The sequence below is a fragment of the Grammomys surdaster genome, unplaced genomic scaffold (assembly GCF_004785775.1).
Source record: "Grammomys surdaster isolate TR1022 unplaced genomic scaffold, NIH_TR_1.0 125889, whole genome shotgun sequence".
NCBI lineage: Eukaryota > Metazoa > Chordata > Mammalia > Rodentia > Muridae > Grammomys > Grammomys surdaster.
Window position 1 is genome coordinate 3,737,761 of NW_021620714.1, and position 13,656 is coordinate 3,751,416.

The 13,656-nt window shown below is 44.4% G+C and overlaps 1 protein-coding gene across 3 annotated transcripts in view; it reads right to left on the reverse strand.

Annotated features, from left to right (window-relative positions):
- Positions 1-10,210, reverse strand: part of Osbpl11 (oxysterol binding protein like 11) — a 66,243-nt gene extending 56,033 nt beyond the window's left edge. The window contains exon 1 of one of the 3 annotated variants that reach the window (XM_028752264.1): positions 9,309-10,210. In XM_028752264.1, the coding sequence (XP_028608097.1) occupies positions 9,309-9,499 (191 nt within the window). In that variant the 5' untranslated portion in view covers positions 9,500-10,210. Of the gene's footprint in view, positions 1-9,148; positions 9,257-9,308 lie in introns of those variants that run through there. The other 2 variants (XM_028752265.1, XM_028752266.1) reach the window with 2 other exon arrangements.
- Positions 10,211-13,656: the final 3,446 nt, after the last annotated feature.

A 13,656-nucleotide genomic window follows, 5' to 3' on the forward strand; every position in this document is an offset into this window, starting at 1 on the left:
AAAAACAAAAAGAAAAGAACAAATGATTTCCAGGTAGTAGTGGATTGCTTCTTTAGTCCCAGCACTTGGGAGGCAGAGATAGACAGATCTCTGGGTTTGAAGCCAGCCTGATCTACACAGCAAATTCCAGGACACCCAGGGCTATGCAAAGTAAATCTGTTTCAAACAAACAAAAAATGAAAAAGAAACAAGAAAGGAAGGAAGGGAGGGAGGAAGGGAAAGGGATTGTTACAAAGCACTCTGAAAACCCATTGAAAAGTAAGAGAAATTCCCTAGGAGAAACACAACACAAAAGAAAACATGGCATCAATGGTCTCTGGCACTGGAACACAGTTAAAACAGGAGTGTGTTTTAGCTGCCATCCAAATTTCTTAAAAAAGGCCTTCCTTCTTTCCTTTTCAAGTTTTCCTTCAAGTGTCCAGTTTATATGAGCACCCTGTCTTTCCATGCCCCTCCCCCTGTCAGTCCCCTTTGTCCCACTAGGCAGTGTTTTGTCTATTTCCACATCAGTCACATACATCATTTTATGTATCTGAACACAGTCTCCGAGCCACAAACCAGAGACTATGTATGGCATCTGTCTAAAAAGAGCATCTCATCGGAGTCCAGGACTCTATGGTAAGCAGAGTACAGGATATATGGTAACAATGGCTGGGGTGCCGGGACCTGCTGACTGATTAGATGTGAAATGAGAAAGAGACAGAGAGTGAGAAAAAGCAAAGGCAACAGGTAGATTTCAACTGCAGTAAATAGGCAAAAACTAGATGCCACACCCAAATGGGGTTACAGAGGAATTCACACTTCACTCCGTGGCCTTACGGACCTGCAAGGTTCACAGAGGAGTTATCTGCTAAGGCAGCGTGACTGAGACATGGGGAGAGACAGCAGCACATTCATGGCCTATGTGTGTACAGCACATTTGAAGGCTTGGTTGTAAACAAGACTACCTAAGACTACCCATGACAAGAGACAGACAGGCGTGAAAGAGAACGCTAAGGAAAAGTTCAAGGACAAGAGGAACGAGGCATGGGGAACAGAGAAGCGGAGCAGGAGCGTACAGAAGAGGGGGTCTACACGAATTGAGGTGAGTGTGAAGCCAGAGGTTCTCTGTGCTACCGGACACTGATAACCAAGGGGGAACAGCTGAGTGGACTGACAAGGCAGAGTCACCTGCCGGTAGTGAAGAAAGTACAGAGCCCCCAACACTCAGACCTGAGCTGAGGGACATTTCAGTTTGAGTTGATCAGGCTACTTTAAAAGATACTTTCTAAAAAATGTATTTATGCGCACATATTATTTTGCCTACATATACATCTGTGTGAGGGTGCTGGATTCTGAAGTTATAGACAGCTGTACGTCCTCTAGAAGAACACCCAGTGCCCTTAACCACTGAGCCACCTCTCCAGCCTCCTTAAATGCTATTTTAATGAGGAAATCTTTATGAGTGATGAAATTTAAATTTCAAGCATTCCTAGAAAAGCAACAAGCTTATTTTGGTTTTTGATAAAGCATAGGAGAAATTTACACCCATAAGATGAATTATTCAAGTTGTAGTTAATGGCCTATGTTTAATTCTAGTCCTTTTTTGTTCAGGAGCTGTTTGTATTGGTGTGTGAAACTTAGTAGTTAAAGGCAAAATTCTGTGAAAGATATATCTATCATGAATAATGATCAGATATTTGAAATAAATATTCTAGTACTCGTAGTTATAGGTACTTAACTATTGATTGGGCTGGAGATATAGCTCAGTGATAAAGAACTTAGCAAGCAAGCTCAAAGCCATTGGTTTGTCCCAGCACCAAACCTAATCATCTTTATTATCACAGTATTCTGCAATGGACATTCTGCTAGGACTACAGAGGGTCTGAGGATTGCCCCATTCACAAGCTAGCAAATTAGCAGGCTACAATTTCTTTTTTTTTGTTTTTTTTGAGATAGGGTTTCTCTGTGTAGCCCTGGCTGTCCTGGAATTCACTCTGTAGACCAGGCTAGCCTCGAACTCTCGAACTCAGAGATCCGCCTGCCTCTGCCTCCCAAGTGCTGGGATTAAAGGCTACAATTTCATAGGGAGTAGCAGAGGACTCCTATGTGGAAAAGGACAGACTGACTTCAGTTCTCAGAGCAACCGCAGCACACAGATTTTCAGCCCAGTCCCACCAGGCCACAAAGAGGACAAGTGACACCTACACACAGGACAGAGTGTGTTACAGCGCAGAACTTCAAGGCCTGGCTAGAATACACATCTTATCAAAAGCAGCAAGCTGTACTACTGACTCTGCCAAGACAGACTTTGTTTCATCACATGAGACTTATTCTCATCACAGTAAAAAAAAAAAAAAAGAGCAATGGCACACATGATCCATCTTCCAAGGAATGTTTGGTGAGCAGTTATTGGCTGCCCTTTGTTCCACACTTGTTTTCAAGGCTATGTAACAGCAGACTAGAAGACAGAGGCAAATTCCAAGGCTTCCGGCCAGTCTTTCCTCTGAAAAGCACAATTGCATGCTTAATGCAGAAAAGAGACCTGCCTTTTAGCTAGTCGTAGTTAGCTGGTGGAAAGCAAAAATAAAAGGTTTGAAGTGTTTAAAGTTTGGAAAGGCAGTCCCTACCACATATGCCCAGCCTGCCGGTTAGCACTTCCTTTAGCTTGTTCCTTTCCATCTATTTCAATAAACAGTCCAGTCTTGGATTTGTAAGCCTCCCTTTGCATGCACCTTTAATCCCAACACTTGGGAGGCAGAGGCAGGTGGATTTCTGAGTTCGAGGCCAGCCTGGTCTACAGAGTGAGTTCCAGGACAACCAGGGTAATACAGAGAAACTCTGTCTCGAAAAACAAAAAACAAAACAAAAACAAACAAACAAACAAACAAAAAACCAACAACAACACACAAAAAAAGCTGACACAGAGAACAGAAAAATAAAGAGGAAAATTCATCTATGAACTGTCAGCATTCACAGTGAAAAAGGAGGGACCCCAAATTAAGAAATCTATCATCTCTACAAATGGTAAGTAAAATCCATATGTGAATTGAATATAAATGACCCTAAAGGAAAGATAATTAAGGGCTAATAAAATAAATTCAACCAACTTTTTCTTAGGGTCGTCAAGAAACAGTCTGCAAACACAGAAGTTCTTTCCTTCCCTGATTTTTTTCAATGATACTGAAAATGAAGGCCAGGTGCTTCCAACTTCCACTCTGCTGGGTGTGTACATACATAATTGGGAATTGAGTAACAGAGACTCACACACTGAATGGGTTCAAAAATAATTGTTATGAGTTAGAATTATAGCAAAATATGAGATAAACTACATATTAAACTAGTTATTACTATCAATAAGCATTCATTTACAGCCTTTCTTCTTTTAATACTTCTATGCAAATAACTAGTCATAAAATTTTTTCCAAATACTAGCTATAGGATCCTAGCCAACTCATTTCACCTTCCATTTTCTTCCACTGTTGACAAAGACAGTGCCCACTACCTTCCTCTGAGAACTGTGGTGTTAATTATGTCCATGTCCCTTCATTTTGAAGCTAGCTGAATATGGCCTGAAAACACTTGGGCACACTGAGCTGGGCACATCCACAGCCCAGTGCATAATCTGACTGCCCCAGATTCACTTATCCTCTACATTTTCAGAATTTTAAATGTGGGTGACAACTGGGGTCAACTGTCCTTCCTTCCCTCACTATCACCCCTCACCCATTCCTCCTTTTACCCTTACTGTCTGGTGTCATGGTCCCTTGGCTCATTTCCTAGAACCTAACTGCCTCTTAGTCACTAACAATCAAATCAAATTTGTTTGATCACATGAAACAGTGATTTGATATTAAATGATCATCCAGATTCCATTAGTTACTAACTATGGTAGACATTCTCTGGCACGTACCCAGTGATCCAGACAGCTGGTGTATATGCCCTGTGTAGGACGGCTTCTGAAGCCCAGAGGAAAGTGATGTGACCCCACTTCCATGCTTAGGTTAGAAAGACTGTGACTTACTGAGGGCATAAGCTCGGCTAGAGCTCTGGCCTCTGTCTCACCTCTGATGAAATAAATAAGCTGCTCAGTTCTAGAACATTTTGTAGAAATGTGGCCAGGAACTAGAAGGTCTCTGACCATCAGTCACAAGGACCTGAGAACTTTGTCCAACAAGGCCAAAAGAACTAAATTAGGCCATGAGTCCCGAGAGAGCTAAAAAGCAGACCCTTCCTATTTAAATTCAAGCCTCTGGGTGACCATGGCTTCATGGAAAACAGAGACAGGACACAACTAGCTATGCCAAAATACTCAACCCCCACACACTGTAAAATAATAAATGCTGCTGCTTTAGCTAGGTACAGTGGTAGCATGTCTTTAATCAACTTGAAAGGCCAAGGCAGGAAGGTCTGCGGTTCAGGGCCCCAGCCTGGGACAAGGAGACCTGGTCCTCCTGCCACCTCCCTCAGAGGTACACAGTATGGTTTAGTAAACTCCTCACAGCACTGGTGAGGCAGACAAAGGGGACCCCTGGGTTTAGTGAGAGACCTTAAAGTGGAGAGGGCTGCAGAGAAAATGGGTAAAAGCATTTGCCACATAAGCCTGGCAACTCAAGTTCCGTCTCTGCAACCCACAAGTGCAAGCAGAGAACTGACTGCCACAGCTGCCTTTTGACTAGGGTGACATGGACACCCCGGTATACATTCACACACACACACACACACATCATACACACAGAGTGATACATTTTCAAATACTAAAAATAAAAACAAAATGGCGGGGACTGGAGAGATGGCTCAGAGGTTAAGAGCACTGACTGCTCTTCCAGAGGTCCTGAGTTCAATTCCCAGCAACCACATGGTGGCTCATAACCAACCATCTGTAGTGGGATCTGATGCCCTCTTCTGGTGTGTCTGAAGACAGATACAGTATATATACATAAAATAAATAAATCTTTTAAAAAAAAAAAAAAAGAACAAAATGGCAAACAACTGAGGAAGATGCTGATGTTGACCACTGGTGTCCACACACACACATGTACGCATGCACCCAACACACACACATATACCCAACACACACACAGAAGTACACATATACTCAACACACACACATATTCACACACATGGGCACATGCACCCAACACACATACACACATGTACACATGCACCCAATACACACACACAAGTACACATGCACCCAATGCGCACACACACGACGCATTTAACACACACACACATTCACACACATGGACACATGCACTCAAAACACACACACACGGACACATGCACCCAACATACATATGTACACATGTACAGATACACACACAGACACACACCCCAAACACATATACACACACAGGTACAATGCACCCAACACATACACACACACACACATTTTTTCTTTGTCATTAAAAGTGCTCTAAGGGGCCAATGAGCTGTCTCACTGGGTACAGGCACTTGGTGCCAAGCTTAATGAACTGAGTTCAATCCTTGGAATCCACATAGTGGAACGAGAGACTCCTGGCTCGGGCCTCCACATGCCCACTGTGGCATACATACCCACATACACAGACAAATAAATAAAATACATTTTATTTTATTTAAAGCTAAAATATTGTTGGCTTACATGCTTGCAAGGCTCTAGGTTTGCTCCCTGTATTGCTAAAAGTAAGTAACTCCTAAAATATAATGAATATAAATAAGAACTTTCGAAAAACAAAAAAAAAACAAAAACAAAAAAAATAAATAAATAAGAACTTACTAAACAAAGAAATAATACAACCTTATCTGGCACAGTGGCTCACATCTTTGATCTCAGCACTCAGGAGGCAGAGGCAAGCGGATCTTTCAGTTCCAGTCCAGCCTGGTCACAGAACTAGTTCCCGGACAGGCAGGACTACACAGAAACCCTGTCTCCAAAACCCAAAAAACAAACCAGAAAGAAATAGGGTTGGAGAGCCAGGTATGGTACTGCATTCTTTTAATCCCAGCACTGGAGAGGCAAAAGAAGCAAGCAGATCTCTGTGAATTTGAGACCAGCTTGATCTACCTAACAAATTGAGGCCATGCAGGGTTACATAGTAAGACCCTGTCTCAAATAAAGAGGGTAGGGGAAAAGGGGCAGGGGCTGGGGATGGGAAAGTTAAAACTGCTTGTACATATCCATGAAGACTGGTGTTCAAATCCCTGCACTCACTTAACAAGCCAATTCCACAAATATCTGTACCTCCAGCTCTGAGGAACCCAATGCCCTATCTGGGCTCCATGTGCTCACAGACACGCATACTGTGCATACATGCTTACAAAGACATACACACACACAGTTTTAAAAAACAAAACAACAACAACAACAAAACTTGGGAGACAGAGGCAGGTAGACCGCTGGGAGTTTTGAGGCCAGCTTGGTCTACAGAGTGAGTTCCAGGACAGCCAGGGCTACACAGAGAAACCCTGTCTGGGGGCAGGGGGGGAAACTCTGTCTCAAAGAAAACAAAAGAAAGAGAAACCAGTAAAAATACTTTCTCCAGGGAGGGAAACTAGGTGGTTGGGACAGGCATTTAAGGAAAATATATCACATATGTAATCCTTCTACCTATATTTAAAAAAATGTTTTAAATATGATATTAATATTAGGATCAAGAGGATCAGGAGTTCAATGTCATCATCAGCTACATAGCAAACTCAAGGCAAGGCCAGCAGCCATTCTCAAATCAATCAATCAATCAATCTCACACACACACACACACACACACACACACACACACACACACACACATATTATGTACCCAGTAATGTACATTTTCAAAACTGAGATAGCATCAAATTATAGTATCGATTAAAGCTTCTGGTGAGACTTGTAGTGTTCAGATAGGCAGTTAAAGACCTGGCTCTAGTTGGGCAGTGGTGGCAGACGCCTTTAATTCCAGCACTTGGGAGGCAGAGGCAGGCAGATTTCTGAGTTTGAGGCCAGCCTGGTCTACAGAGTGAGTTCCAGGACAGCCAGGGCTACACAGAGAAACTATCTCGAAAAAACCAAAAAAAAAAAAAAAGAAGACGACCTGGCTCTAGAGTTTCTGAAGGACTTCCTGACTCAGACTCCACTAGCTGAGGTCAGACAGGAGAAAGAGATAGAGTCCACAACACAAGCAACACCAGCCTTGAAAAGGGGAAAAGCCAACCAAAGCAACTAAAGGAGAAAAGCCCAGCCAACCACCAACTAAGGCAGGAACAGGGCACTGAGCGGAAACAAAGAGAAAGCTCTGTCAGGAAGTCACGAAAGTGGGGTGCTAGTGCAGCTGTGGCTCAGGAGTAAAGGGCTGGCTTTCTCACAGAGGTCAACAAAGAATTCTAAACGCATGTGTACTTACAGGGAACTCAGGTGGAAGAAAGACAGGAAAACACTCATTGTTCCTTAGTAGGGACAGAGCAAATGGCACGAGTTGTTTGAGAAGCAGTAAGTATAAACTGTTTTCCAGAGCAAAGAATTAGGTCACTTTTTGTAATTGTTATTATTTTGCTTTTGTTTTTGTTTTTTCCAGAGAGGGTTTTTCTGTGTGCTTTAAACATCTTTAGACTCTAAACCTGAGGGAGAAGCCAAGAAAAAAAGACCACAAGTTTTGAGCACCTAATATTTGCTCTAATTCTATTTAATTTTTCACTTTAATACAGAGTGGTTTTCACAACTGCTACTATAAGAAGACTGCCCTCTGGCTATCTTGAACTTTTCCTTACTTCTTTGAATGATATCAAAATATCCCCACAAAAAGAATTTTCTTATGGTTCATCTTAACACATAAAGGCAGAGGGCCTGGAGAGATGGCTCAGTGGTTAGGAATACTAGCTGGCCGGGCAGTGGTGGCGCATGCCTTTAATCCCAGCACTTGGGAGGCAGAGGCAGGCGGATTTCTAAGTTCGAGGCCAGCCTGGTCTACAGAGTGAGTTCCAGGACAGCCAGAGCTACACAGAGAAACCCTGTCTCGAAAAAAAACAAAACAAAACAAAACAAACAAAACAAAGAATATTAGCTGTTCAGCTGCTCTTCCAGAGGACCTGGGTTTGGTTCCCAGAACCCATGTGGCAGCTCACAACTGTCCATTAAGTCCAGGTCCAGAGGATCTGATGCCTTCTTCTAGTTTCAACAGCCAATGCACACATGTGCAAACATACATACACACATGCAGGCAAACATTCAAACACATAAATAAAATGAAAAAAATCAAAGAGGGAGAAATTACACTGACATTACTTCAATCCCCAACTGACAATTAAAAAGTTACCTACTCTTCTCATTTCTGTAGGTTCATGCCTGCACATATATTTGCATATTAGGGTTTTGGGGGGAGTGATACAGGGCTCTCTTTGTAGTCCTGGCTATGCTGAAACTCACTATGCAGATATGAGGCTGGCCTCAAACTCACAGAGCTCCCCCTGTCCTGTCTGTCTCCCGTGTGCCAGGATTAAGAGAATGCCACCACACCCAGCCCGTATTTGCATATTGTAATACATGCACACTTCATATATATGAATAGCACTCATGATATTTACCTTTCACAAAATCTTGGTTCTAACCCCTTCCAAATTCCAAAAGTGCAGTCAAAGAACAATCAAATCCCAAAACAAACGAACATATAAAAACCAACTAGAAGTAAACACACAGTTACCCGAAATTTCAGTATTCAGTATAGATCCAACATCATAGGATGCCCTAATTCCATTCATTCTTAGACTTATGGGTAGTAATCTCTCCCTACACTTTACGTATATATAATTAAAAAAAAACACCAAAATGAAGCTTTGGATATTTCTTCAAGTTTTTCATTTCTATTAATAAAAACTAACAAATGTGTAATTTCTCAAGAGTTTTCAAGTAGCCTGATCAGACTCTACTGCTTGTCTGCCTTTGTACCCTAAGTATTTAAGTCCCTCGCCTTCTCAGTCACAAGCACTCAAAGTGTGCTTCTTCTCTAACTCCAATCATTCCACAAGTTTTGAGACCAGCATTTGCCTCTAAAAGCGCTGAGCTCCAGTTTCTGTTCGAACAGCTATTCAGGCTTGCTTGTAAACAAGATTACAACAGAGGCAAAAACCAGAAGTGGGTGCAGAAATAAATCAGAGGAAGAATAAACCCTGGAGCAATTTCTTGAATTCCTCAAAGGGCCTCAACAAATACCTGTTGAATGAATTTCTGAAGAAAGTCAATCCTGTTCACGAAAGCAGGGTTCTATCTCCAAGTCAGATTAGCAGCCGCTTCGGAAGTGGCCTTCCAACTGGGATATGCGGACCCCAACACACTCCGAGCCACCCCAGAACATCACTTTGGAGGGCCATACCTGTACTGCCAGCCTTTCGTACCGCCGCCGCGGCTGCTGTTGCTGCTGCTGCTGGCACCCCCACAGCTGCTGTTGCCGCTGTTCTTGTTCGGGGTCACTGCTGTGGCCAAGCCCTCCAGCTTCCCTTCACTCTCGGAGACTTTCATCACTGATGCCGGCTCACCTCCCTGCATCTTAACTCCAAAGTTCATCTGCCCTTCTCGGGCGGGAGAGAACAAGTCCAGAGCTATCTTGTAGGTACTTTTTCCTTTCTCTCTCTCTCGTTTTTTACTCTCAATGGGATCTCAGACCTCGGCTAGAGTGGAAATCGACAATGGTCCAGAAAACGAGGACACACATTTCCACTTTGGTTAAAAGTTTTAAAGAGCACAGGTACCCTTCAGATAGATGCCTCTCCCGAGCAAGAACAAGGAGGACAAATGACCCCGCCAGAGGGCTCGGTGCCACACTCCGAGGAGCAGCCGGGCGACGCGGGCGAGGTCGCGGATCCTCCGCCTGGGAACGCGGGGACCACGGCCGGGAGCCCGGAGCCCACGGCCTGACCTCAGGACTCGGGGTCGGGCCAGCCGCGCTTCCTCTTCTCCTCAGCCGGGTCCTCAGGAGAAAGGGCCCGTCCAGCCAGCTCGGCGGTTCCCGCCGCAGCCCCGAACTGAGCCGGAGCGGTCGCGCGCAGCCCGCGGAAGGTAGGGCAGACGCCGCCGGGCGGGACGCGGGCTTCGAGGCCACTTAGCTTGGGCCGGAGGCGTAGAGGTTCGCCGTGGCCTCCTCTGAGAGCCCGAGCCCTGGAGCCCGGCGGAGTTCACCGGAGCCGAGTGCTCCCTGGAGCTTCCTTAGCCCTAAACGTAAAGCCAGGGCCCCGACCGCCGCCCCACCCACAGCCGGTCACCCACCCGCCTGCTAGCTCTCCCCGCCTTCCTTTCCGGTGTTGTGTGAGCTCATTTCCGCTAGAACTGAAGCGCTGGCGCCATCTTTGATTAGGGCAGTCGAGCCCGAAAGAAGGCGGTGACAGGAGCTTAAGGACGAAAGCTGTGGGAAAGAGCCACCAGAAACCAGGGAGAAACAAAGGGAATGGAATGGCCTTGCTAAACAGGTTCTATACGTTCTTGGTTTTTGTTGTTGTTGTTGTTGTTGTTTTGTTTTGTTTTTCGAGACGGATTCTCTGTATAGCCCTGGCTGTCCTGGAACTCACTCTGTAGACCAGGCTGGCCTCGAACTCAGAAATCTGCCTGCATCTGCCTCCCAAGTGCTGGGATTAAAGGCGTGCGCCACCACAGCCTGGCTCTATACTCTATACTCTCTTGTAGAGCCCTATTCCTTGCCTTTTAAGGGAACCTTAAAAAAAGAAAAAAAGAATTTACAGAACAAAGGGGAAAAATCACCTGATCCAGTCATTTTGGAACAACAACCCAACATGATATTGGACTAAGGTAAATCAGTCTAAGAAAGAAATTGCCTTGGAAATTAGAGCTTTTGGTGATGCAGTAGAAACTTAAAGTAGATTGATATACAAAGGTTTACTAATAAACTTACTCAGAAAATACTAAGTTACACAAAGTAGAATTTAGCTAAAAGAAAACAAATTCTTCCAATAGGACTGGAAAAAAAAATAGTTTATAGCCAGACTTGCTACAAACTGTAAGAAAGAAAACTATTACCATAATGGAAGTTTATGGTCTCTGAAGAAGTTTCTCGTATTGTTTATCCCTGAGCTTGACCTCCAGTTAGGTTCCACTCCCACAACAAAAGGAGATGACCTTGACTTACAAATAGCCAATACACCCATCAAAGAGCTTTCCTAAGACACAACACAGGGGCAATGCTGGGCCACAGCCATCTGCAAGGCCTGGCCTGCCACCACTCTCTGTCTAGTCACAGGAAAAGTTTACCTCTGCCAAGTGGGCAAGATGAACCTGGGTAACAACTGTTTGAAAGAACAACACTAGTGTACTTAAGAAATAATCCTTGTCTTAGATAATAGGGTTCTCTAGAGTCACAGAACATATGGAATGTCTCTATATATTAAGAGGATTTATTGTAATGACTTACAGTCTGTAGTCCAGTTAACCCAACAATAGGCAGCTATGGATGGGAAGTCCAAGAATCTAGTAGTTTCTCAGTCCCACAAGGCTAGTTTAAGCTGGTCTTCTGTAGAAGTAGGTTCGAACAGATGTGCCAACAAGTAAGTACAAGCAGGCAAAGAAGAAGGAAGCCTTCCTTCTTCCAATGTCCTTATGTAGGTCTCCAGCAGAAGGTGTGGCTCAGATTAAAGGTGTGTACCACCACGCCTGGACCTAAAACTTGCTTTGTCCCAGGCTGACTTTGAACTCAAAGATCTGCTTCCTTAGTCTCCTAGAAATAAAGGTGTGCACCTTGACTGGGCCTAAGCTTTTCATGGCCACTATACGTCAAGATCTCACTATGTCAAGATCCAGGTCAGAAACCTGTCTTCCATCCTCAAGATCTGGAGCACAGGTGTGCCTCCATTTCTGGATTGTAGTTCATTCCAGATGTAGTCAAGGTGACAAGCAGGAATAGTCATGATAATCCTGATGATAACTTTGCTGTGTAAATGTCCCATTTGCCCAGAGTTGCAGTCTCCTATTTCCTCTGAAATTGTTCAAGGTGTAACCTGAAAAGGATTTAAGGATGATTGCCTATGGAATCCTACGCCTAAGTCAGTTAGTAGAGTCTTCTATTCAAGACTGTCTCCTCTTTTAGCAGGATTCTTACTAAAGAACATTGTTCTTAGTCTCACAGAGTATCAAGTGGACTTCATGGAGTTCTCGGTCTACCTAGTCCTGGGTCTGGTGGTTATCGTGAGTGAGTGATGTCACTGGTTCTGGTTATCAGGTGCAGCCTGGGGTGTAGTGGGATTCTTGTCTAAAAGGCATGTTTTACTGTGTTCATCACACTGGACAACATGGAAGTAACTCCCACAGCTGAGAATAAAAATAAATAAAAGGATTTGGGGGATGAAACAGATCATCAGTGAGATGCGTGGAGAACCTGACTTGGAGAAGGAAAACATGTAAAAAGGAATGTCTCACAAGGTAACATTTAAAATGAGATGGTGAGAGACGAGGAAGGATGCTAAGGGAAAAAACAATTTGTGCTTACTCCGTGAAGTGGGCGCCTGAAGCCTAAGCAGGATGGAGAACGTGGAGTGAGGGTGAAGAAAGGCAGGGAAATTTGGGTCTTACTGTAAATGGAATGGTGTTAGAAACAATAAAAAGGAAGGGTAGCAGGCTGGGGAGAGGTGAGTGGCAGCCTCAACAGCTAGGGGAATGAGAGGCAGCCTCACAGCTGGAGAGAGGTGAGAACCCACAGCTGTGGGGAAGTGAGAAGACAGTCTCACAGCTTGGGGGTGGGGGGGGAGAGGCAGACTCACAGCTTGTGGGGGGTGAGAGGCAGACTCATAGCTGGGAGGAGGTGAGACTGGGCCTAGAAGAGAAGAGCAATAGGGGAGAGAGAGAGGACCATGCCACCGACTTCATGCTGGAACCCTGTAGACAGAAAGAAAGCCTCCAGGTCCAGGGAGGAGCTGTGTTAGGAGACAGTTTCCACATGATAAGGTCCTGTAGGAAAATCTGCAAACCCCAGAACAAAGGAGGTTTCCGACTTCGTTCCACACACGGGTAACACCTGGCCTGGCCTACTTGACTCCTGGCAGAGGCAGGCACCAGGTAGGACCATAAACTTATTGTTTTCAGTTTCCATTGAAAAAAACTTGACTTGTTTTCCAGCCATAGCTGGGGCCTGTCAAGTTTTCGTCTCAAGGACAGACTTTAGGGGAACCTGGCCCAGTTCCCCAAGGCTGCCATATTTGGCCTCTTAGACTGACCCGGGTCTTCAAGCAGCAGATCTAATGGAAGATTTTTAACTGGGAGGGGCCTGTGACTTGATTAAGAGTTTTTAAAGTGACAGTCCTTTCAACAAGTGGTACTGGAACAATTGGGTAACCACATGAACAGGCTGGACATCTCTGCCTCATATAATTACATAAATTAGCTCAAAATGGACTTACGCATACATTTAAAAGCTAGTAGTGTAAAACATTAGGAAAATGGATAAATAAATCTCTGTAGGACCATGAAGGGGTCTTGGGTTTTGGTAGAGCATTGGCTTAGAAATGGCCGGAGACCCTGCAAGGGATGGAATACATTTCCCCATGCTCCCAGAATCCAGGCTCCTAACATGTGGGCTACATCTCCATTAACCTGCACCTTGCAGACATGTTTGGCTAGCAGGCCTTCCCAGAGAGGTTTGCATCACCATCCACACACACAGGTCGAAAGCGTGACTACAGGCTTCAGCCTCAAGAGATTTCCATATTCTTGAGTTACCTAAA